At 40.4% G+C, this 25,619-nt stretch overlaps 2 protein-coding genes across 5 annotated transcripts in view; both read left to right on the top strand.

Moving 5' to 3' along the window:
- Positions 1 to 13,645, top strand: part of LOC131246597 (uncharacterized) — a 59,681-nt gene extending 46,036 nt beyond the window's left edge. For all 4 annotated transcript variants that reach the window (XM_058246861.1, XM_058246862.1, XM_058246864.1 and 1 more), the window contains 4 exons: positions 9,333 to 9,477; positions 10,429 to 10,589; positions 10,681 to 10,810; positions 11,836 to 13,645. In XM_058246861.1, the coding sequence (XP_058102844.1) occupies positions 9,333 to 9,477; positions 10,429 to 10,589; positions 10,681 to 10,810; positions 11,836 to 13,170 (1,771 nt within the window). In that variant the 3' untranslated portion in view covers positions 13,171 to 13,645. The remainder of the gene's footprint in view (positions 1 to 9,332; positions 9,478 to 10,428; positions 10,590 to 10,680; positions 10,811 to 11,835) is intronic.
- Positions 13,646 to 17,133: 3,488 nt separating this feature from the next.
- The window catches only part of LOC131246595 (uncharacterized), a 40,459-nt gene continuing 31,973 nt past the window's right edge, over positions 17,134 to 25,619 (top strand). The window contains exons 1-3 of the mRNA XM_058246860.1: positions 17,134 to 17,282; positions 23,327 to 23,421; positions 23,541 to 23,654. Of these exons, the coding sequence (XP_058102843.1) occupies positions 17,186 to 17,282; positions 23,327 to 23,421; positions 23,541 to 23,654 (306 nt within the window). The 5' untranslated portion in view covers positions 17,134 to 17,185. The remainder of the gene's footprint in view (positions 17,283 to 23,326; positions 23,422 to 23,540; positions 23,655 to 25,619) is intronic.

The following is a 25,619-nucleotide window of genomic DNA, read 5'->3' as shown; positions in this document are numbered from 1 at the left end:
TTAGATACTTCGAAATTAGTCTCAATTGATAGCTGGTTGAAGGGAAATTTTGAAAATAAAAATATTTTAATAAATTTTAATCAAAAAATAATTTTTATTTTCTGAAAATTGATAAGGACTTAACAAATCAGTAAATCAACCCACATACATGCTTGATTTCATGTTTTGAGTGCAACATTACAAGCAATTTGGGAGAAATTGGGGAAATTTTCAATTATTTCCGATTTTCCTCAATTTGGACTACCTACACTCAAATTTTGAAAATTAGAGTGTATGTGATGATTATTTCATCAAATACTCCTAAATACTTTGAAATTAGTCTCAATCGACAACTAGTTGAAGGAAATTTTCGAAACAATAATATGGAGAACATGAAGAACCAATGTATATCAAAATCAAAGCTCCAACTCCATGATTTTCATGCAAAACATGAAGAACCAATGGATTTGTAACCATTTGACACTAATTTAACATAATTTCAACAAAAAAAAGGGATCGGAAATTGAAAATGCTCACCAGATTGAACATGTGGGATATATCGGCACTACCTATGCATTTCGTATCGCACAGGTGAGATATATTGTGGGATATATTGGCTGATATTGTCAATATTTAAAACATTGTGTGCAACAGATGTGGCATATGTTCTTAGCAGTGTTCGAATTATCGATACTATCGGCCGATATATCGGCCGATATTATCAGTATCGCACCACTGCGAGACGATACACCCCCAATAACCATCGGAAGATAACCAAAAAATCCAAAATCCCAATATCGGCCGATATATCGTTGATATTGCACGATATATCGACGATATGGCGAGATTTCCTCTCCATTAAGAAAAAAGAAGAAGAAGAAATCGGAGTGTACCTGGCTGCAACGGTGATCGGAGGTGGGCCACTCGACAGGTAAGTAGGATTTTCTTGCCATTTTCTTCAACTTCACTCTTTCTCGGAGATTCTGGCGAAGAATCAGGCCGGATCGACTAACCGTTCCTTCCGGAACGAGATTTGAGGGGACGAGAGCTTGCGTGTGTGAAAGACTCGGATCGGACTGCGTGGATGGCGGTGAAAATGGAGAGGGAAAGCGAAAGAGGGGCGCGACGTGGATGGGGAAAAAGGATTGCGTACTGAGTCACTCCGTGCACTCTTATCGTACTGAGTAAACTCTGTAGGGCCCATTGTGGGGTTTTTTAGTTCATCCACTCCGTCCATCCGTTTTTCCAGATCATTTTAGGGGTTGAGCCCAAAAATAAAGTATATCAAAATCTCAAGTAGACCGTTCCAAAGGAAATAGTGGAAGTATTGATTTCCACCGTTGAAATATTTATAAGGCCCCCAATGATGTTTATTTGTCATCCAAACTGTTCATAATATCACAAAGACATGGATGAATGGAAAAAACAAATATCATCTTGATCTAAAACTTCTGTGGGCCCCAAGAACTTTTCAACGGTAGACTTCAATTCAAACTGTTTTAGGTGATGTGGTCCACTTGAGCTTTGGATATGATTAATTTTTCGTTTAAAGCCCTGAAATTATATGATAAAACGGATGGACGGATTTGATAAAATGCGTGAATGACAGTGGGCCCCACAGTTTACTCAGTACACAGTGCCCAATCCGCGTCCGCGGATGGCTTGTCATGGTGCGTGGTGCGTTTAGTCAGTATGCGCTTATCGTACTCAGTAAATTCACTTAGGCCCACCTTTAATGTATGTGGTCCATCCGTTTTCCCATATAATTTAAGGGTTGATCCTAAATTTTATAAAAATCTAAGATCATACCACAGGAAACAGTGGTGATACTTATTTCCATCGTTGAAACCTTTCTCCACAGTTTTCTATGGTGGGGTCCACTCGAGCTCTGGATCTGACCCATTTTTTGGCTCATGCTATAAAATGATCTCTTCAAATGTATAGACAGTGTAGATAGAAAAAATACATCATGGTGGGACCCACATAACTTGGTGATGTCGTGCCCCTGTCTGTGACGGGTTAATACGTGATTGCGTACTCAGTATGCTGTTATCTTTCAGAGTAAACTCTACTGATTTCCACCGTGATTACATGTGGTTTATCCACGCCGTCCATCCGTTTTTACTGATCATTTTAAATGTTGAGCCCAAAATTGAACCATATCCACAACTCAAGTGGACCAGATTACAGGAAACAGTGTTGAATGAACGTTGACCATTAAAAACGTTGTGGGAGCCATAAAAGCTTTGGATCAACCTGATATTTATTTTTTCCCTTCATCTGGGTCTTTAGGACCCAATCAACAAATTGGATGTCAAATAAACAGTACAGTGGGCCTTTGGAGGATTTTAATGGTGGATATCCAATCATTATTGTTTTCCTTTGGTGTGGTCCTATAGAGAATGCTAGTGTATTATATTTATAGTGTGTCCTTTTAGTGTAAGTGCATGTGCACACTTCCCTATTCCCCTGCAGTGTACTATATGCTTTTTCATAATAAAATATTATGTGTTAGGGCATGCAAGCCTAACACATATCATCTCTCCCAAACTCTCCTCCTCCTCTCTCAATATTCTCATCTCTTCTTCACATTATCCTCATCAAATCTTTTTCTACTTGGTATCAAAGCCAAGTTCAAGGCATTCCGCATCCAACAGGTTGAGAGGCGACACGTCACCTTGCTGACGTCAGCAGCCGTACGGCTGACGTCAGCGTTGTACGGACGCATGGGCTCTGTTTGAGCTAAAAGTTTAGGGGTTTGATAGATCTTGATTTTAGAAGATTTGTCATGATTTTTTCAGAATTTATTGGACCTCATTTCATGGTATTTTGGGCGAAATAGAGAAATTCGAAAATCGGTTCCAGATTCCGTTTTTCTTCGATCTACCTCAAATCGGTAAGCTTTTCTTCGGTTTCTTTGCTCAAGATGGACCGAAATCTTCCTCCCAAGCTATCCATGGTGGATTTTTTTACTTAAGATCAATGTTTGAGAGGTTTTTAACCTCAAATGGGCGTGCGGCTGGGCCGTTTTTCACTCGGTCAGGCCCTATTTGACTGCGTTTCATGGTATTTTGGATGATTGACATTTGTTTGAGGTTTATCTCTTGTTATGTTGAAGGATTGAGTGAGATAGAGTTGTTTGAATCAATCTTTCTTGGCATAGGGGGTCTCTTGGCATAGGTTTATTTCTCTTGGACTCTATTATGGCTGACAAAGGGCCCTCATCTCTTGGCATAGGGTCTCTTGAATCTAACCCCTTGCGGATTACCTCCATTAAGTTGAATGGTGACAACTATCTTCAATGGGCACAATCTGTAAAAGTATTTTTAGGAGCCTGTGACAAGTTGTCGTATATTTTGGATGATTCCCCAAGCTCTACAGATGTTACCTACAAGTCTTGGACAAAGGAGAATTATCAAGTTATTGCATGGTTGTTAAATAGCATGGATTCCTCGATTAGCCACTCAGTGATGTTTTTATCCTCGGCTAAAGGCATTTGGGATACGCTTCATGATATGTTCTCGGAATCTCAGAATTTTTCACGGGTATTCCAGCTTATTCAAGAAATTGGTCGGTTTCAACAAAACTCCAGATCCTTAAAAGACTACTATTCGATGCTTCGGGGTATGTGGGATGAGTTGGATATGTATCAGCCTCTTCCTTCCAAATGTAAAGAGGATCATGAACATGCTCATAAGCAACGGGATGATACTCGTATCATGCAGTTCCTCGCTGGGTTGAGTTCTGATTATCTTCACGTTCGCGATCAGGTTGTTATGCAGGATCCTCTTCCCCCATTGACGACAGTCTATGCCATGTGTCAGCGTGCTATGATCTCTACTCTTCCTTCTCATTCATTTGTGCCACCCGAGCGTTCGGCACATCTTGTTGGCGATCAGTACTCCCTTGGTCTTAGGGTACCATCCTTGAGCTCAGGGCGCATTTCTGGTTTTGGTGGTCGTGGTAGAGGCCGCGATCTAGATCGCAGTCGTGGCGGCCGTAGTCTTCGTGGTCGTGGTGGACGTGGACGAGGACGTGATGGTTCCCGCATTTGTTCACATTGCGGTGGAACTAATCACACTATTGATTATTGCTGGCAGCTACATGGTCGTCCTACGTATGCCGCTGCTTCTGTTGCTTCCATTGTTGCTTCTGAGACACAGTCTTCCACCCCGACAGCTGAGCAGTCTACTTCAGGGGAGTCTCTTATTATTTCTCACGCAGCTTCGGCCCAGTCAGGTACCGCCCTTCTTGCGTCATCCTCTCCTACCTCCTGGGTCATTGACTCTGGAGCTTCCTCCCATATGACTGGTAAGTTGCAATTCTTTTCTTCTTATTCTTCTTCTTCTTCTCCCACTCAGTATGTCACAGTCGCAGATGGAACCCAATCTCCCATCTCTGGGATTGGTTCCATCCCTCTCTCTTCTTCTTTGTCTTTGTCCTCCGTATTGCATGTGCCTCGTTTTCCATTAAACTTATTGTCTGTTAGCTCTCTTACTAAATCACTCAATTGTTCCATTACCTTCTTTCCTTCTTATTGTTTGTTTCAGGACCTATAGACGAAGAGAGTGATTGGTGGGGGGGCATGAGCGAGGAGGCGTTTATCTTCTCGATGATACACCTGTTGCCGCTTCTAGTACCCTTTCTCTAGATCAAGAGTCAATGACTCGGTGGCATTGCCGCTTAGGCCACCCATCCATTGCTAGATTGAGACTTTTATTTCCCTCCTTACCTGTCACTAAACCATTATGCTGTGATATTTGTGAATTGTCTAAACATCATCGTGCTACGTTTCCTCCTAGCTCTTCTGGGAGGAAATCTCAACCTTTTCTTCTGGTTCACTCGGATGTTTGGGGACCAGCTTCGGTTACCTCGACTTTTGGATTTAGATATTTTGTTACCTTTATTGATGATTATTCCTGCATTACTTGGATTTATCTTTTGAAATCTAAAAGTGAAGTATTTTATGCATTTAAAGTGTTTTATCATGAAGTGTGCACTCAATTTCATTGTTCCATCAAATCCCTCCATTCTGATAATGGGGGAGAATACATGTCTACTGCCTTTCTGTCCTTCTTGCAGGAACGTGGTATTTTATCTAGGACGTCATGTGCTCGCACTCCTCAACAAAATGGTATTGCAGAACGAAAGAATCGTCATCTTCTTGACGTTGCTCGCACCCTTCTACTTGGTTTGCATCTACCCAAACATTTTTGGGGTGATGCTCTTTTAACTGCTACTTTTCTTATTAATCGTATACCCTCACGTATTCTGTCTTATAAATCTTCATTTACTATTTTGTATTCTCATGATAACCCATTTCCTCTACCACCTAAAGTTTTTGGTTGTACATGCTTTGTTCAAATTTTGGATGGGAGTAATGATAAACTTAGTCCCAGGGCGATTAAATGTGTCTTTATAGGGTATACTCGGAGTCAGAAAGGTTATAAATGCTTTGACCCATTGACTCGCAAGAAATATGTCTCTGCCGATGTCACCTTCTTTGAGGATCTTTCTTTTTTCTCCTCTCCAGGCAGATCCCTCTGTGATCCTCTTGCACGTCAGGGGGAGTATAACTGTTATCCTCTTTCCACTAATGATCATGGGAAAACTCCTCTCCCCTCTATTCAGCATCCTGTTGGTGATATGGTTGAGCCTAAGCCTCTGCGGGTGTATCAGCGTCGAGATAAATCTTCACAAGCTCAGTCATCTACCCTTCCGCTTACTTTGGATGTTGGTTCAGGTGACTCTCCTAACTCGAGTTTAGATCTTCCCATTGCCTTGCGCAAAGGGTCACGATCTTGTACTCAACACCCCATTAGTAATTTCGTTTCATATGATCATCTTTCACCGTCTTTTCAGTCGTTTGCAGCTTCCCTTTCATCACAGACTATTCCTAGATCTCTCTCACATGCTCTTCAGAGTCCTGATTGGACAAAGGCGATGATGGAAGAAATGTCTGCTCTTGAGAAGAATCATACTTGGGATCTTGTGCCACTTCCTGTAGGCCATAAGCCCGTTGGCTGTCGATGGGTTTATACAATCAAGTTTCTTCCAGATGGCTCAATTGATCGCTATAAAGCTCGTCTTGTTGCTAAAGGTTACACCCAGACTCATGGTGTGGATTACTTCGAGACATTTTCTCCAGTGGCTAAGCTTAATTCAATTCGTGTTGTGCTCTCCTTGGCCGTTAATTTATCATGGCCCTTGTTTCAGCTTGATGTTAAGAATGCATTTCTCCATGGGGATTTTACAGAGGAAGTTTACATGCATCAACCTCCTGGCTTTGTTGCTTCTCACAACCCTGCACTTGTATGTCGGTTGAAGAAGGCTCTTTATGGACTCAAACAATCTCCACGTGCATGGTTCGAAAAATTTAGTCAGGCTCTCTTGGAGTTTGGCTTTGTTCGTAGTCATGCTGATCATTCTCTCTTTATATGTCGTCGATCGACGGGCATCATGGTTCTCATTGTCTATGTGGATGATATTGTTTTGTTCGGTAGTGATTCTGCTGGAATGAGGGAGGTCAAAGATTTTTTGAAGACCAAGTTTGAAATCAAGGATCTTGGTCCTCTTCGTTACTTCCTCGGAATTGAAGTTGCTCGCTCATCATCCAAATTGGTCTTGTCACAACGAAAATATGCGCTCGATCTTCTCATGGAGACCGGCATGTTAGGGTGCAAGCCTGCTACCACTCCCATGGATACTTCACAGAAGCTTCGACCAGATGATGGTCCTCTCCTTACTGATCCCGAGATGTATCGACGACTTGTAGGCCGGCTTATTTACCTGACTATTACTCGCCCAAATCTCTCATTTGCAGTGGGGGTTGTTAGCCAAATCATGCAAGCTCCCTGTACTTCTCATCTCACGGCTATCTACCGCATACTTCGGTATTTAAAATCAGCCCCGGGTCTTGGCCTCTACTTTCAGTTGCATGGTCATCTTCATCTTTCTGGCTATTCCGATGCTGATTGTGTAGGTAGTACTTTTGATCGCCGCTCTACATCCGGCTTCTGTACCTTCCTAGGTGGCAATCTTATAACCTGGAAGAGCAAAAAGCAGCCAGTTGTTGCCCGGTCCTCAGCTGAAGCTGAATATCGTGCTATGGCTCATGCGACATGTGAACTTGTGTGGCTTCGCAATCTTCTTGAAGAACTTGACTATCCTCCTTCGGGTCCTATTCCTCTTCACTGTGACAATCAAGCGGCTATCCATATTGCTCGTAACCCAGTTTTCCACGAGCGAACCAAGCATATTGAGGTTGACTGTCACTTTATTCGGGAGAAAGTTGCTTCTAAGGAAATTGTCACTCCTTTTGTTCGATCTGGGAATCAACTTGCTGATGTTCTTACAAAATCCTTGAGTCGAGATGCTCTTCATCGTGTTCGTGACAAGTTGGGCATGATCAACATATATGCTCCAACTTGAGGGGGAGTATAGAGAATGCTAGTGTATTATATTTATAGTGTGTCCTTTTAGTGTAAGTGCATGTGCACACTTCCCTATTCCCCTGCAGTGTACTATATGCTTTTTCATAATAAAATATTATGTGTTAGGGCATGCAAGCCTAACACATATCATCTCTCCCAAACTCTCCTCCTCCTTCTCTCTCAATATTCTCATCTCTTCTTCACATTATCCTCATCAAATCTTTTTCTACTGGTCCACCCGCGACTTATATCCCTATGATTTTTTGCATCAATCCCTAAAATGATCCGTAGAAATGGATGAACAGAATGAATGAAACAAATACATTATGGTGGGGCCCAAAAAATGCCACACTAATGTGAGTGCATCCATAGAAAGGACATCAGACATTTAATAAAATTTGACTATAGTGGAATTAAATGTCACTCGATCCCTGTATACGGAAGATTTCAGCTCTGACAAGTGGGGTCCATAAATCTAGACGATTGGCATGTTACTCCCACTATACATAGACCGTGACCCAAAAAATTTCCTTGATAGGATAATCTTCATCTTATAATTTATGGCCTACATATAAGCAGTTAAAAATATAAATATTAACAATGGCCCACATTCAACTGAAAAATGTCCCAATGTTGGTTGCTGGGCCTTTCAGTTTAGTAGATTTTTAGGCAACATCCATTCATGGTGGGATGCAACTGTCATCACATCTTCCGGATTAGGAAAACTATAGGCCTAAGATGCCAAAATTAACAGCTTATCATCTGTAATGAGGCATTCACACACCATATAATTCCTCTTTAAAGCATCAACGTTGATGGCACAGTCTAAAGCATTGGAAGAGATTGGGGTCACAAACTAATAGTCTGCATTATTGGGTTCATGTTTGTGATGCCAATTAACCCAAAAACATTACTGCGGTCCTTTCAGTTAAACATCGCATAGCTTAGGACCCTATACAAAGGAAATTTATTATGTGCATCTTTTTTTTTTTGAGATGTTATGATTTAAAAGTGTGTATTAAGGGCCTTTTTAACAATCCCCAAAGTTTCATTAAAAAATTCAACCATTTTCCCAATGTTTGCCCATGTTTCCCAAAAAGTGCGATAAACTATGCGATACAAACGATATATCCCGTGCGATAACCAATCCGTATCTGTATCCCAAGGGTGCGATACATTGTGCGATACTGATATTTCGAACAGTGGTTCTTAGTAGCCTTCGGTGTTCAGTGGGTTATGCCTTGATCAGTTCAAGAGTTTTTTTCGGCGTGGCAAGGCAGTCTTCAGCCATTTTCACCAATATGGCGGCTTGTCTTGCTAGCTGTTCTATGGAATATTTGGAGGGAGCACAACAATCAGTGTTTCTGCAACAAACAGGGATAGTGGGAAAAGAGTGTGGCAGTCCAAGAGAGATGTAATGGAATGGGTATCCGGGATGTCAGGGGGTTTGGATGGAAATGTAAATGTCTATGAAATTTCTTCCATGTTTGGGTTGTGATTCTAGGATGTAATTTGGGTCGTCTTGTGGGTTGTATTTTTTTCTGCTTTGACATTGTCCGTGCAGCCAATCAATAAAAACAGTTACTCTAATCCTTCAAAAAAAATAAAAATAAAAATGAATATGGTCTAGATTTTTATAGCCTGTGACCTCATTACCTGATTGCTTTTGGCAGGAAATATAGTCCACTTAATAAGCTTTACATAGCTAGGAACCCTTACGTCATTAATTAGTGTAATTGAGCTCTGGGAGGCTTATATTGTTGAACTGTGCTACTCTTGGACTTGAGTTTCAATATATTTTGAGTAGAATGTATTGTCTGCAAGGGTTAAATATCTGTCCAGATAGGTGTTGCTTATCAATACCATTATGCATATTTTAATGACATAAAGCATCTAACTTCATGGTTTTTTTATTTGTAGGAAAGCATCCAGGAAGCATAAACAAGGAAATGTGTCAGTTGCTTCAGGACAGGGCAAAGTGGTCATTAATTCTGGAAAAGAAGAAAAGCCACACAAGCTTTACGTCCGCTCTGGTGATGCCGCTAAATACATGTCTTATTTCAAGGTCAGAACATTCTCTGTATTTCATAAATGGTTAACAGTTCTGTGAGGAAAAATATTTATTTAATTAACCCTGCTATAGTGCGGTGGCACTGTATCACTATGTTTATTTAAGGTACTTTGATTCTCTTCTCGAGCTTTAACAGAAATTGCTAGGTATATCGAAGTTATGTAGGAACTTCAGTTGAAGATCAAACTCGATGAAGAAAGGTGTTTGGTATCTCTTTTATCCTGATAGGTGGTAAATTCTATAGGCTTGTAGTGTCATCACCACTTCCAGTAGCCACTTGGCATCATTTAGGCTGTAGAAAATATTGAATGGTTCAGGCTCTTTTCCTGCATTAGTTACTTGTAAGGTTCGACTAGCAAAGTATGCCATAGTTTCCATCTTGGGAGGCACAAAAAACTTTAATCTTCTGGTAATAATAGAATTCTTTTCATTTTAGGATTGTTATGTATGATATCTTAGGGTCTTATGCTCTTATTCTTGCAATTATGTTATTTCATGAACTCCACTTAGCAGCCATGTGCCAGTTGGTCCCAAGCCTGTGTGATAGAGGAGGTTTGTGTCCAGTAGGCAGCCAGTCTTAGAACTTTTGCCAAGCTTTCATGAGAATCATGTTTTGAAGGATTGACGAACAGGATTTTCAAAGCCAAACCGAAAAAGCTTGGACAAGACTGTGATGATGAAGAAGATGTGTTTGTGTTTCATTTACCAGGAAATGTACACTACATCTCTAACGATCCATACGATGCAAATGGTTGGTTCATCGTTTCTAGATCATGACATTCTTCCTGAACAGTCGCACCTTTTTCTTCCAACACTTGCTTTCTCATTGTAATGAGAGACATCAATGATATCTCGGCTAGATTAAAAGAGAGATCTCAACTTGATTAAAGAAATCCTTGCTTTTCAGAATTTTTGTAATTGATCACCTGCTTTTAAACATTTCAGATAAGCAGGAAGCAGCACCAATTGGTTAAGAAGATAAAGCAAAGTGATGAGGGCATTCAATCCAAATCCCTTAACCGTGTTTTGGGTGACATCAAAAGTTTTGATGTACAACCATACAAAGCATTTGAGGAGGAAGAATGGAAGAAGTTGCACGAGCATTGGTTAGTACTTCAAGACACATGGTTTACTTTTTTTCCCCTACTGAAAAATAAAATTTGTCTTCTGAAAGTTTACTCCTGTGTACATATATAGGTTGCAATTGGCATGCAGAGATCTCCCAGCAGCTTTCACAAACCACAGCAAAAGGCAGTTGCAGAGGCGACAATGGAGGAAGTCTTTGGAGCAAGAGATTGCGGACAAAAAGATAATTGTAACAAATGAGGTTTGCTACTTCACTCTTTCTTGCGTCGATACAAACTCAGTATAGGTACTTTGATCCTTGTAGCCCTTATCATTGTTATAGTCCGAAGATCATGAGCTGTTATGCTGTGGTCTTTGGCAGGCACCTTCTTAGGTATGACTTCACGGTTCTTATGGAAGCAAATGAGGAAACTATATGGTATCAACCTTGAGTGAACGTATAGTTTGCTCAGTAGCAGGATTCCAATTGCATGGAGCCCATGTTTCATGATTTGCGACACTTAAAACCCGTACAATGTACCCAATCCCGTCTCTTTTCTTCTTCTTCTTCTTCTTTTTTTTGTAGGGAGGACTTGTTAGGTCGAAACCAGTCTGGCCTGTTAATGTCAATATAGCTTCCGATATGAATAAAGATTAAAAACAACAAAGTAAATGTTTGACCCATTGACCTGAATGCTTTGACCCAGTGGATTACCTTACCTGAACAGTTCAAACAGTTCCTTTTTCCCAAGCGGGGGTTTCAGTGACATGAGCTGTTTTGGTGACCTGCTCAAGTCCAAGATGGTCAGGTTTGAAGGCGCTGGTAATCCTAGACTATTGGTGTGGTGGCACTGATATGATCGTGGATGCCCCCCAAAATCTCCCAAATTGAGAGATCCTAACCCTCGGATTCTCAGCCTATTTTCTTTTGAATGTGGATAGTGATGTATCAATGGTCTTCCTATCTGGGGAACTTTTGGGTCATCATATGGGGAACTTTTGGGCCATGATATGTCCATCGTGAGGATTATCGGATCAACGGTCTGGACTCTGGATATGGATCCCTGTGTATTTCCATGCCAAGAGACAGATGTAATATTGTGCCATGAACTGATTTTAGTCTCTCTCGATCGATTGATCGATAGATTAGTCAAAAGAAAGATTGGATGATTAGACAGTTGCATCTTCTCTCATTTCCTTGAAAAAAAAAGAAAAAAAGAAACAAAATAAACTTCTCTCATTTCCTGCAATAAGGTATTAACTTCTGTCTGCTAATTGTATGGCCAGGATGTGAATGGGGAGGAAAAGGATCCTGAAACGCCACTTAAAGAACAAGGAGATAATAGCAGGGAAACCGAACAAGGGCCCACCATCAATACACAGAAGTGCGAAGACCACAATGATTCGGTTCCTCACTCCACCCATTGCCCGCCTCTTCAGCGAATTCCTTCGCTCAACAGACCTCATGATGAGCTTGAGCCCATGGTTCTAGATTCAGAAGATTGCAACCAAGTGATCTTAAAACAGGAAGGCAATGCTCCCATTCCTTCAAAGTTCTTGGAGAAGATGAATCCTACAGAGGATGTTGCCAAACCCAAAGCTTCTGCCACTTCTGCTAAAGATGTCTGGCAGGGAGTAGAAATTCCCAATTCATACTACCACCCTACTTCAATGAGCCATGGATACAAGTCTTCCAGTGAGTTATCACCAGGGAAACAGCAGCTTGTTGAAGAGCAGCCCACTCGCATGATTGATTTGGAGACCAACATGCCCAAAGAAGAGCCTCGAGAACCGCTGTTGCATGGACCATCTGACAACCCCAGAACAGCTCTGCACGTGGACAATGGGCCACCTTTGTTTTGTTCATATGCAAACCAAGACCATAGCGAGCTACTCCCGACCTTCCTCAAGGGGCAGGAAATGCTTCAGTCTTATCCGGAGGAGCCTACAAATAGCCTAAAACAATCAGGATTACAGTTTCTGACAGGAAACAACTGCCCAAGTGAAAATGGGCAGTTTCCTGGGCAGTTCCAGGAGCAGCAGCAGCAGCGGTTGTTTGAGGACAGACAGATAAGAGAGAAAGACTTGTACCTGCACCAAATCATGCAGAAGAATATGTATTCCAACGGCAGATACCCAACCCAAGAACTCTTCTCTTCAGGCGACATACAGGAGTGGCCTGCTGATCCTGTCCGCGCAGCTCCTTTCCAGCCTCCGGTTAATGGTGGGATGTTAGGTCACAATTGGTTCTCTGGTGATCATCGGGCCCGTAATGGCTGGTCTGGCACTGAGGTTTCCGGCACCACAGGTCAGTGCCTGGAAGGAGGCAGTAGCAATACAGACGGAAGCCTCTTCAGTGTCCTATCCCAATGTAACAAGTTACAAGCCCATTCACAAAACAAGTCCACAGACTCCAAGCAACATGCTCCAGCAAGGAACTTTGTCAGTGGGGGAATTTCAGGCAATGGTGATATTTTCACATTCACCTCTAATCAAACCAGCTATTCAAGCGCACGCGAATCCTCCGCCTCTGCCGCCATGCCATGGACGAACTTGCCTCGTTCGAATCCTGGCCCCCATGATTCAATTGAGAAACCATTTTTGAGGTCTTGGAACAAGTAGTGGGACACGCAAGTGGCCACCATCAGCATTCGCATGCTTGGCTTGTTTGTGCATTCTCATGCCCCTTGCATGCCCAAGGAATACATGAGCATGTTTTTTTTTTTTTTTGTTTAAATAGATGGGGTTAAAAGAATTTGCCATCTTGGGAGGGAGGGAGCTACTATGATGGCAAGATGTATGCAAGAAAAAGAAGGCAGCATGGTTCATGTACATATCCACACATATCATCTCAACCATTCCCATGTATATATATCTATATCTAAATATTAAAGAGGGAGAAAGAGGTCTTGGAATATGCAATGTAAGGAACAACTAACTAGGCACCGCTTGTGTCTGGGAAATTAAGTATTATTTTATTTTAGGGTCTTTCCCTATCTTGTTGAGGTTCCTAGTTTAGCATATTTTGGGGTCTAATGACATCAATGGAAGCAGATACCTTGACACAATAATAGTTCATTCCAAACCTTGTTATTCATCTTTTTCCTCTTTTTATTGCTGTTTGGAGTACGATCCGTAGCCCATCGGGTGGTCCATTTTTCAGTGTGTAGTGGCCTATGGAACTGAAGGGCGATGATCTATGCTGGAAGATATTAGTTCTGATATTTGGCTTCTTGTTTTTTTCTCAGGGAGTGTAGATCTATTGCTCAATTTCCTTATGACTATCTGCAGGCTGCTTATTGAAGGGTCCAGGTTGTTGTGTCGAGGAGAGTTTTGGGGCATGGTTTGTCCAGAATGGCAAGATAGGTCCTGAGAAATGGTCTGGATTACTGAATCATGGGCCCCAGTTGTACAAAAGGAGAAGCTGTGGAAACTATGCCTCTCCCTCTTTATGTCTTTTGTTTTTGAAGAACCAGCTACATGTTGCATTTCAGGTTCTGTTTTTTTTTTGCCAACACTTCTCTATAGAATAGGCCTTGCAATAACCCTTACAAATGGGATTCCTAGGATGTCTCGTGTTCGGGGATATTTACCAATAATCCCTACCTTCCCAGTCTAAAGGCCGGTCGGTTAGCCTCCGACCGACTCCGATTCATCCGAGTCAACCCCGTACTGTTTTCATGTGACAGAATGAGAAATTAAAACAGCAAAACTCAAAAACTGGTTCTTCCAAATTTTTACTGGCAAACAAAACCTGGCCAAGCCAATCTCACATTAAGTTGTTGGTTAAAGAAGTCACATAAGACTTATTAGAGTTGTACACGAGTTGAGCGTGGCCCAGCTCAGCTTGGCTAAGCCAGTAGGCTACCCTAACTTGATCTCAGCTCGGCTTGGTCTTTGAACCTTTTATTTTTTGGGTTAGCTTGTTAGTACACACCCATGTCAGTACACACACTCCATGTTAGCCACCCCCACTAGGGATCGATACCAAGACCTCAAGTGTTGAAACGTGGTGTCTCCACTCAGTCTGCCAGTGGAATTTGGCTCGGCTTGGTCCTTGAACCTGTCTGGCCACTTGGTCAGCAGCTTGGGCCAGCTTGAGCCAAGCTTGAGCTCGATCTTTCGAGCCATGCTCAAGTTCAAGGCGTTCAAGTTCAAGCCTGTGAGCTGACTTCGAGTTTAGGTTTTTAAGGTTTTTAATATATATAATATATAATTTATTTAGATATATAAATATTTATATTAAATGAACCTGATCTGAGCTGAATTGATTTGAACCGAGTCAAGTTTTGAGTCGAGAACGGTCCAGATCAGACTCAGCTCGAAATTTTTTTGAGCTCAAAACATTAGCTCGTCTCAGCTCGAATTCAAGCCCAGTCGAGTCAAGCTTTTTCCGGCTTTTCCGAGCCGAGTTGAGTGAGTTAACCAAGCTAACTCAATTCATGTACAGCTCTAGACTTATATAACATTATGTTATGATTATTAATATATGATATATTATATTACTTAGGATGTGTTTGGTCTTAGCAAATATAATGAAATTTCATGATTAATCAGTCTTAAGGATTGATTAAAAATAATTAAGAAAACATGACTCATCCAACTCACCGCATCAACCCTCCAGAGTTAAAACTTTTAGGGACCGAGTTTCAAGTTTGCCAATGTTGATACTGAAACTATAATCCTGTTTTAAATTGTCTTCTTAATTCCCAAAATAAACCTACTAAATTTCTTAATTAAAAATTCCCATCTGCCTATCTCACGATTCCTGAAATACTTCCATCCACTGTATTCAAAAATTACAATCCTCTCTTTACCCTTTTTTTTTTCTCAGAATACCCCTACCTATTAGAATGCAAAACTGCCTACTGCAGTACTACAGTAAGTAACCCTACAGAATTACATTCCTATTTTCGCCATTCTTTACCAAAATGACCCTACTTATTAGAATGCAGATCTGCAACCAATATCATACACCGTTCCAAACATATTTGCATTTCACAGCATACATTTAGTGAAATTTAAATAAATAAAAAGAAAAAGAGAAGAGGAATTGATAAATCATAAGAGGTCTTGTTTGTGTAAATAAAATCATTGTAGATTGAATATTAATGGACCCATCAAGCATGAAATCTGTACCACCAATGCCGTAGGCAAAGAAAGCCAAAAGCAACCAACTTTTATGCGTATAGTGGGTCCCGGTCCCACCACCATGAAATCATCTACTTTGCTTGCTTTCTGGTGGGGCCCTGCACGGCATCAATCACAAGGCATGCAAGCCTGTCTCATGGTTTTTATGTCCGACCGTTTTATTCTATTTACCCTTTTCAGAGAAATCATACCACAATTCATGTACATATCAGCCCTACACGTGTTATAGATGTACATTAGAGTAGAGCTTCAAGAATGTAGGCCCAGCAGTTGATAGGCCAATGGCTAAAAAACTCAGACTCATCGGATGATCCTTGATACTGGAATCTGCGCATTGAATTTTGGCTGTGGTCCATTTTCGTTATGACCGTCCATTTTATTGTGGTCAGATTGCTAGGATCAATTAATGTGGTTATTGGGCTGCCCCCCATTCAATGTGGGACCCACAACTCCGGTGCTCTGGATTGGCCTAAATGCATGATCATGTCCAAGTGGATGTATGCATGTGTATAATATACCATAGTGCCGGGGTGTCATGTAATTCCTGTTGAAATCTGGTTCAAGCACTCAGCTCTCCGGCGTACATGTACAAGATCTGAACCGTTATCTACTGGGCCCTACGATATATGGCCGTACATCATATTTCACTGGATTGTATGACTTTTACCATTTGAGGATAGATGATGAGTGATTACACTTCTTTACAGCCATCCATTTGCAATTCTAAGAAGTCCTTCAATCTGTGGCTAGGATTGTTCGATCACGTTGTTTATGGGGACCTGCAAATGATAGGTCCATATGTTGTACATGCATGTGTGTGGTGCTTGAAATTCTAACATTGATCATCATCATCATCATCATCATCGTTAAAAACAGGGGCGAGATTCCTATGATGGTTCAAAATGGTGGTGACTCTTCAACCTATGCATGGCATGGTCATAAGGTAATCCAGACCGTCCAAATCCCTGAATTGTGGATGGAGCATAACACAAGAATCACGCTATGAAGATGATAACAACTATCTGATTTTTCCCTCGGGAATTCGTACGCACTCACTATTTTACTTCTCACCGCCCATTTGATGGTCAGCAATTGAATGGTTAGGATCGGTTAGTCTACGTGATTTTAGAGACATTCTCATTCACAATGTGTCCTCCAATTTGGATGGTCTTGATGGCCCTGTACATGAGTTCACATATGAAGGAGGATGACCGACCACATTTTCAAAATGGTGGTGAACTATCTATTATAGGAGTCCAACGGCTACAAACCGTCGTTTAAACAGAGCTATTCTTCTTGGCTTTTCTTGCTTGCTAAGCATGAAATCTGTAGGATTCCAAAGGGAAACCCTTCATTCCAAGCCTGGAATTTGATCTTTTGAATACTGCCTTCTTAAACAGTCTCTTGAGCTCAAGCTCCAATCGTCAGATATTTCTTCTTATCTTCCATTTCTCTCTTCATCTCCTTTCATCTATTGGCTGCAGCAATGACAAAGAAGATCAAAGATGTTATTCACTTGGAGCCGGAACCTGTTATTTCAGTTACAAAGCCTACGCTTATAGAGCGATTGACTAGCAAGATCGGTACGGAGCTTTAATTTGTTCTTTTCTTTTTTAATAATTTGAACAATTTCTTTATCAACTGGGTTGTAACTTTCGAGGCCTTCGTCATGTGGGTGCTCCCAATTCTGTTGAATTTGAAATGGGTCATCTATGTTTTCGTCATTTGACTAGCCATATTGGTATAGAGATTCAATTCTCTGTACACATTTCAATTTTTCAAAATGAGTTTTTTTTTTTTTCTATCTCAAGTTTCCACTAGTGTAACCACTGTTCTAGACTGTTGTCTTTTCACTGTGGAAACAAATAACATTGACTTTTTCTAAGCATCTTAATTGCTAAATTGTTCAATGTCGATCTACCAATATTGCTCGATGAAGATCATGTTGGACTTAATTGTGGAATAATGGATTGCACTAGGCATCAATCTTGGAGATCAAACAAACTTTAACCTTAAAGACATACCTAAGTGAGAAGCCATTCCTCCTTTGCATTGATGGAAATGTTTCTTGATCTTCCGCACCTTACACCCTCCTGAAAAGCCTGCAATGAGGCGGGTTTTTTGTCTATGTTGGTGAAGAGACCAAGACTCATATTTGTAGAAAATTGGCCTAGGGTAATTCAACCGATCACAACTACTCTCTTAGGAGTCTCCATACTAGATAGAGTCCATGTCTAATTGAAATACTATGGATACGTAACACAGTCCAATCACACTACCCCATTATGTATCTTATTTGATCACAGCCATTATGAGGACCACTGGTATGCTCAATATGAAGATCCAACAGTCAGATCATCCAAACCTTTGATCACGTGGGGCCCACCTAGTAAAAGTCTTATTGATCAATCAAACAAGGTTTTTATTGATCGATCAAAGAAGATTTTTTTCTTCTTTTTTTTTGAAAATTTTTATAAAACACATTTGTTTGAAACTTTCCAATAGGTACCCATTAGATTTTTTATTTTATTTTATTTTATTTTTTTAAATGCCACCATTGGATAATATGAGCAACACTTCTTAGATTTGGTTCATCAAGACAAGTGATATTGGATAATGGTAGTCATCACAACATTAACCTTTTTCAATTGAGATGAATCATGACCATGGATACCAACAACCTCAATAACATAAATCAAGGGCATAGAAGTACGGTATGAAGATTATGTGTCTAATACAATTATATATGCCTATCTTTAAATGGTCCTACTATCTCTATTAGGAATTTTACTTGTTTCCAATGAGACAAACAAAATTCTGCTTTACTCAAAACAAATGTCCACATTAAAGGAGAAACTAAAAAAAAAAAAAGTGTGAGAAAATCATCAAAATAAATAAGATCTCCAATCCAGTACTTCTTTAATAGTTGTACATGAATCAAATCAAACTAAAACTCCCACTAGTCCAGTATTTCCCTAAGGTCAACAAATCTCATAGAAGATATATGCCTTATAAGTAGCATGAGGAATGGCATTTAGGGAGTAGACTCGCTATTATTTGCTTCATGCGAATGAGTTTTATAGACATTTAACAATTCTGTGTTGAGAAAAATTGAAGCCACATCGCTTGATGCATGGCCTTGAGACAAGCTACGCATTCAGCTTCCAAGCATATGAAATATGAAACCATACTATTGCACGCTCTTCTTGAGATAATTCCATAATAAATGTAGCCAGATGTAAACTTTTTACTATTGAGGCAACTAACAAGGTTTGCATCTATACATCCAATCGATTCCAAATGATTGGATGTTCGATATGTGTGAGTAAAATCCTTGTTTGTATGTTAAAAGCACAATACTTTGATACTGAAGAGAAGATTTTCTTAAAATTAATGCATCTGCTTATTAGAACCCCTTAGCAACTATTCTCCTTTGATATTATCCATAGAGTTCTCTTTTTTTAATACCCATTTACTACCGATCGGTTCAATCCCTTTGGGTTCTTCATCAATATTCTAGATCTTATTGTCCTTCCATGGGTTTTAATTCATCTTCTATGGCATCAATCCTAAGAGTTGGCACCCCTGCTATTTACAGTATCCTTAATAAAACCGGAGTTCCCAATATCCACAATCCTAATAGGGACAATAGAATCTAGAACCTTTTAACCTTACTAGGTATCCAACAATTAACTATCTTGGGGTCAAGTTTTCCTTCTTGTAGTTTAAAAGCTCGGCTTATGCAAGACAACCCCATACATGAAGGTGTCACAAATTAAGGTTTTTGATACAACCTTGCTTGGGACTTGATTAAGGATATGCATGGTGTATTACGTGACGATGTCAGAGTCCTATAGGTATTCTATAAGACTTAAAGGTGTCTAGGGTAACTTATTCATTGTATATGAAGTATGTGTAACATAATGAGAGTAATCATCTAAAGGTAATAAAACACTTCCACCCATTCCAAAATGTTGTAAGGAACAATCCACAAATGTCTGCATGTATCACCTCTAAGAGTCCTACGCTCCTGGTAGCACCCTTCCATAGGCCAAAGTATCTTTCTTAAAACTAATAGTTGGATTAACGCTTTAAAGGTCAATGGTTGATATTAACCATGAATATGGGCAATTTCCTTATTTTGGGCCAGATTAGGACTCAATTGCATTATACCATATGTATGCTGAAATACCAAGGTTGTTTGTCAAGTGAATCCTACCAACCTCTCATTATTTAGTTAGGTTCACCTGTACTAAAAATGACAACCTGAGTATAATGATTCTTAATTATCAAGTCTATCATATACGGACTAGATTGATCAATTTTATCACTCACTTTAATTTTCATCATAATCTTACCATTGCATAATGTGATAAGGCCCACTTAATGAGCAATCAATCTTGTTAGTCAAATATCTTTGTGATCCAAAACCCGATCGAAGCAAGTGACCGCTTGTTTTGAAACTCTTGACGGGGAGAGCAAAACCACTAGATTAGATCTTCCAAAGGGGGCCAAAAGTGGGTCGCAATCTATTGACGTCGCATGTACCATTCAAGGGCTGGCACATTGGATGCATTTCAGGCCCCATACACCGATCCATCTATTTAGAGGTCATGGAGCTCAATCTCATCAAAACATGTGTGGGCCCCACATCCCAGAGTGATCAGATCTCCTGATCTTTGCATAGATCAACAGATTTGGACAAGTGTGACGAACTACAATTTTGGGCCCAAAACAAGGTCTAAAACCGGGCCCTATATTAACGAAAGACGGGCCTAAAACCTAGCCCATTCAGAATAAGCAAACATGCCCAAAAAGTAACCTAATCAAGAGTAGATAAACATGATGTACCATTGAAAGAATGGGTGGTTATCAACCATACCAATCTAACTAATTGGGCCATAAATAGGGTTTCCAAAATTCAGCCTAATCGATAACTTATTTTATAATATGATGTCAATCAAGGGGATAACCCCAAATTTAACAAGCAGTGGTGTCGATATGGGCAATTCAAATCTCAAGGTCACAGCACACAAATGAATGATTTAGATCTTGACATGAATGATGTCCTAATGGACATCTTAGATCAAATGGCCATGATATTCTAATGAACTGTCCAGCAGTGTTCGAAGTATCGGTATCGCTGCAAATTTTGTTGGCTAGGGATATGGAAACAATATCAATATCGTCTATAATATCTCTGATAACCAGAAATGTAGGGAAACATAGGGAAAACGATGGAATTTTTAGGGAAACTTTAGGAGATGCTAAAATACACATATTTGCATATTTTGAAATTAAAAAACTTGCAAAAAGAACGTATACACAATAAGTTTCCATTTAATGGGGGCCTAAAAGCATGTGTCGTCGTAAGAAATTGGTCTAACCATCCCATCTAACCATCCAACCATCCATCCAACCTTCTATCTAAAACATCCATTGATATTACATAATACCAACAACACACGATGTTTTGCCAAGAAATCATCAACAACTGGAAAGGAAATGAAATATTGCAGTCTCGATATTGTGGCGCCCTCCAATTAGAGCTGCGGTTTGCACTGACACGGCCACTATCAACAACAACTTAGTTTTTTTTTTTTTCCTTTTACGGCAGCACTAACGATGGGGTTCATCCGGTTTTGCCATCTTCACAACCAGAATGACTCTCAATGGTCCAACGAGTGTCAGTTCGACGCCAGTTCCTTTGATTGTCAAAGCGACAGGTGTGCCGTTGGAAACTCGTTGTCTCCCCTTCTTTTTATTGATGAATATGCATGGAGATAATGACATCTACATTGAAAGAGTTTTCAGTCATGGCCATTGAATTGAGTGGAAAATAAACATGATGCACAGGAGACTCCGATACTAACTGTTAGACTTAATTGTGAAATAACAGATCGCATCATGCATCAATCTTAGAGATCAAACAAACTTTAATATTAAAGACACACCTGAGTGGGAAGCCATTCTTACTTTCCGTTGACGGGGATGTTTCTTGATATTCCGCACCTTACACCCTGCAATGGGACTTGGGTTTTATGCCTATGTAGGGGAAGAGATTGGGACCTGCATTTATAGTAAAGGGGCCTGAAGTAGTCCAACCCATCACACCACTCCTAGCTCACGAGTCTCCACACTTGATAGAGTCCATGTTGAACTGAAGTATTGTGGATATATAACACAGTCCAAGCACACCAACCCATTACATATCTAAACCGATCACAACCATTGTGGGCTACACCAATATGCTCAATCTGAATATCCATCAGTCAGATCATTCAAACCTTTGATCACGTGGGGCCCACCTAATAGAAGTCTTACAAGTCAATAAGAGAGTTTTAAGCTCATTGTATCCTAGGGATGGGTTGCAAGTAACCTGTGTTGGATATGGGCCTGTGGGCAACCTCTTATGAGTAGGTCTCACATGGTTTCCTCTATAATAATTTTCTCATGACCCTTTTCCAATTCTTTTTCTTGAAATTTAAATTTGAATTTGCACGAGAGAGAGGATGCCAATAAGGGAGAGAGATTAAATGTGATAGGGATAAGCTCTACTCATCCAAACTCCTCTCATATCCTCTCAATAGAGGGTGGCATTCTCTCATTAAAGGTATCCCAATTGAGAGCGTTTCCCAGAGAGAAAATAAGGAGAGGAATAATACTTATTTGTCTATTAAGGCTTGCCTTTAGACGAACTAGACCGTTAATCATAATTCAGGGACTATCTTAGCTATAGAATCAGAGGGGTGATCAGATCCTCTCCACTCCCGTAGTGGTTGCTTGGACTGCTTGATGTAGAGCGTCCATCTTCGGCTTTGTGCGAAGGTCCTCAAGATCATGTAGATATCGTTAGATCCTGAGGGCTCACCCATCCCAAGCATTAAACAACCCAGATTGCAGAATCAGATTTTATTCGTGGTGGGGGAAAATACCATCTTAAGGAAGTGAATGAATGGTGTGACTTAAAGCCATTTCCCTCCATTCTTTATTTTGCCAGTATGCAGACCTAACAATCTTTCCTAGATACTTTATGACAAAAAATCCCTTCCATCAAGCATTCACAGTCAATTGGTCCACATGTTGATCATTAAGAATAAACATATACAATGGTTCATTTCAATGGGAACAAGTCCACAAATTTTGGTTCAACACTCTTTCAAGATTAAGGCTATGGTTTGAGCCCAACTAACCTACCACAAAAGAAAGAAGTCTGAATTGTATTGGTAGGACATTCCAATGGTGGAGTTTGTTTTGTAGCATTCCCATCCTAGTGGGGCCCACTTGATGAATGGTTTGCTGAAAGGTGGCCTTCCTTTATAGAATGTTGGCCGGAGCTAGGACATTACTTTGCATTGGGTATTGTATATTTCCTTATTGATTATAGCTTCTACATTTTTTGCATTGATTCAACATGGTTCTCTAGATTTTTGAACTTGGTGTATGCATTTTATTTTATTTTTCTTCAGGTCCATGTTCTGATTGACTCAAGTACATGGGATGCTTTTATAATGCATTTTTCCTTTCAATTGTGTTTGTATTTCCTCAATTTGATTTTTTTTTTTCTTATTCTTCATTTCATTATTGGATGGACCCAGAAAATTCTGAAGTTTTAATTGCCTTTCAGACAAAGGTCCGGAGCGGGCTGAGTTTGTAAAGTTCTGTAAGAGAGTCGAGTATACAATTCGTGCTCGGTATCTTTTACAATTCGAGGATATGATGGTACAATGACATCTTCATTTTCTCTATGGAAATCCTATTTTATGAAGCACACTTATTAATGTTTGAGTGGTTTCTTGGTCAAAAAATTATCTAAACTGAAGAGGATGTTGTGTTTGTAGCAATTGTACACCCTCTTCAATCCCCTTGATGAAAATAAGAGATTGAAGCAGCAGAAGATAACCCCTGAAGATATAGATGCTCGTGAACAGAATTTCTTAGCATCCTTGTTTCAGGTCAGTTGCTCTTGCATCCCTTCATAACCTCTCTAGGCTGTACTTGGATTCAGTGTCAGATCGCATTGCAACTATTAAGCTGATAAAATGAGAATAACCAAAATGTAATTTCATTAACATTCATAACTTCATTAAATTGCCAATACAGAAAGTCACAACCACCATAATGGGCATAGGCCAAATCTGTTGTGAGTTGAGACATCGGCGGTTATGGATTCTATTTGGGGTCCGCTATATAAAAGTTGATTACATAGGTTGATTACCATCAAGGAGTTAAGGATGATATATGGGTAACATACATATAGAAGGTCTCAAGTCCAACCGGTCAGACAACAAGTTTTGGTCCACCTAGTGGATAACTTCCAACCTCAACCCATCCAATAAGTTGGCCTGATCATGAGGATCACCTTGTACAAAAATTAGCCACATCCACTCATTGAGTGGACAATGCTTTTATTTTTCTATTTATCAATCGCTAGATATTGTCTGCTATGGTGTGGCCCACTAGATGAGTCTATGGGGTGATCATTTCACTAAGTGATCATCACGGTGGTGCCAACCTATTGGAAGTGTTGGATGTCACATGCACTTAATAGGTTAGAAGTTATTCACTGGGTGGATCATAACTTGTGGTCCAACATACCTTCACATACATGTGCACAGATAGAGAAGGGGGGGGGGGGGGGTGGGGGAGCGATGGTCCCCTGTAGGCAAACAAGGGGCCAGCTCGGGTGGCCTGGAGTGCTTTCACATGTGGGGCACAATTAGCACAAGTGCAGTGCAAGAGAAGATGGATGGTGACATGGTGTCACATGTGGCACATTAGCACATGTAGGATGCTTTAGACATGTGGGGCAGAAGAGAAGATGGATAGTGACATGGTGTCACATGTGGCACATTAGCACATGTAGGATGCGTTAGACATGTGGGGCAGAAGAGAAGATGGATGGTGACATGGTGTCACATGTGGCACATTAGCACATGTAGGATGCTTTAAACATGTGGGGCAGAAGAGAAGATGGATGGTGACATGGTGTCACATGTGGCACATTAGCACATGTAGGATGCTTTAGACATGTGGGGCAGAAGAGAAGGTGGATGGTGACACATGGCATAGTGGCATGTGTGGGGCATTTACCAAAGATGGACAATGGCTCATTTGGCACATTGACACATGTGGCACATATGAGGTGATTAAAGATGGATGGTGGCATATTTGGGCTTAACCATTGAGAAACCTATTTTCCTTCCATTGTAGAAAAATGCATTTCTTAGAGGTGTAGGTGGGAAAAGATAGAAAGTGCAAAATGGTGTTTCCCACAAAGAAAGGCTTGACAAACAACAGGAAGGAAGTTTCATGGGAAACAATATTTCCTTTTCTGAATTCAAACAGGCCCTAAACTTCCAACTTTCAAAATTTCACAAGATTCATCATTTTTTGTTAATTGCTGTTGGTCATTTTTTGTTCTTCATCGTACTATTCACCTTAGTTCATTTCTAGTCTATTTCAACATCCACACACCAGCACACTTTAGGGTATTGTTCACCTTATTTCATTTCTAGTCCACTTTAACACCCACACACACACAGATGGCACGCGCACACCCGAACGTGAAATGAGTCCATGGTAATGTTACTACCTATCATTACAGTGGTAATCTTTTGAAATGTGCCCCACATGATGCACGTCAGACATCCACTCCGATCATCATGAAGCCATGTCTCGTTTGACCATGGACCTAAAAATCAAGGCACTCCATGTTGTGGGCCACACGAAAGGGAACAATTGAGAAGGGACGCCCACCCTTGATTTCATGGAGGGTCCACCATGTTGTGTATGTGAGATCCAATCCATTGCTTTGAAACACCTACTCCAGATGAAAATCAGGCCATTTTGACACTTGGGTAGGGCCCAATGCAAACCAATGATGGGTTTCCCCCTCTCAACTGTTCTTGCTCATGTGG

The sequence above is a fragment of the Magnolia sinica genome, chromosome 5 (genome assembly GCF_029962835.1).
Source record: "Magnolia sinica isolate HGM2019 chromosome 5, MsV1, whole genome shotgun sequence".
Classification (NCBI taxonomy): domain Eukaryota; kingdom Viridiplantae; phylum Streptophyta; class Magnoliopsida; order Magnoliales; family Magnoliaceae; genus Magnolia; species Magnolia sinica.
Note: the sequence above shows the minus strand (reverse complement) of the source record. Positions and strands in the feature narration are given on the sequence as shown.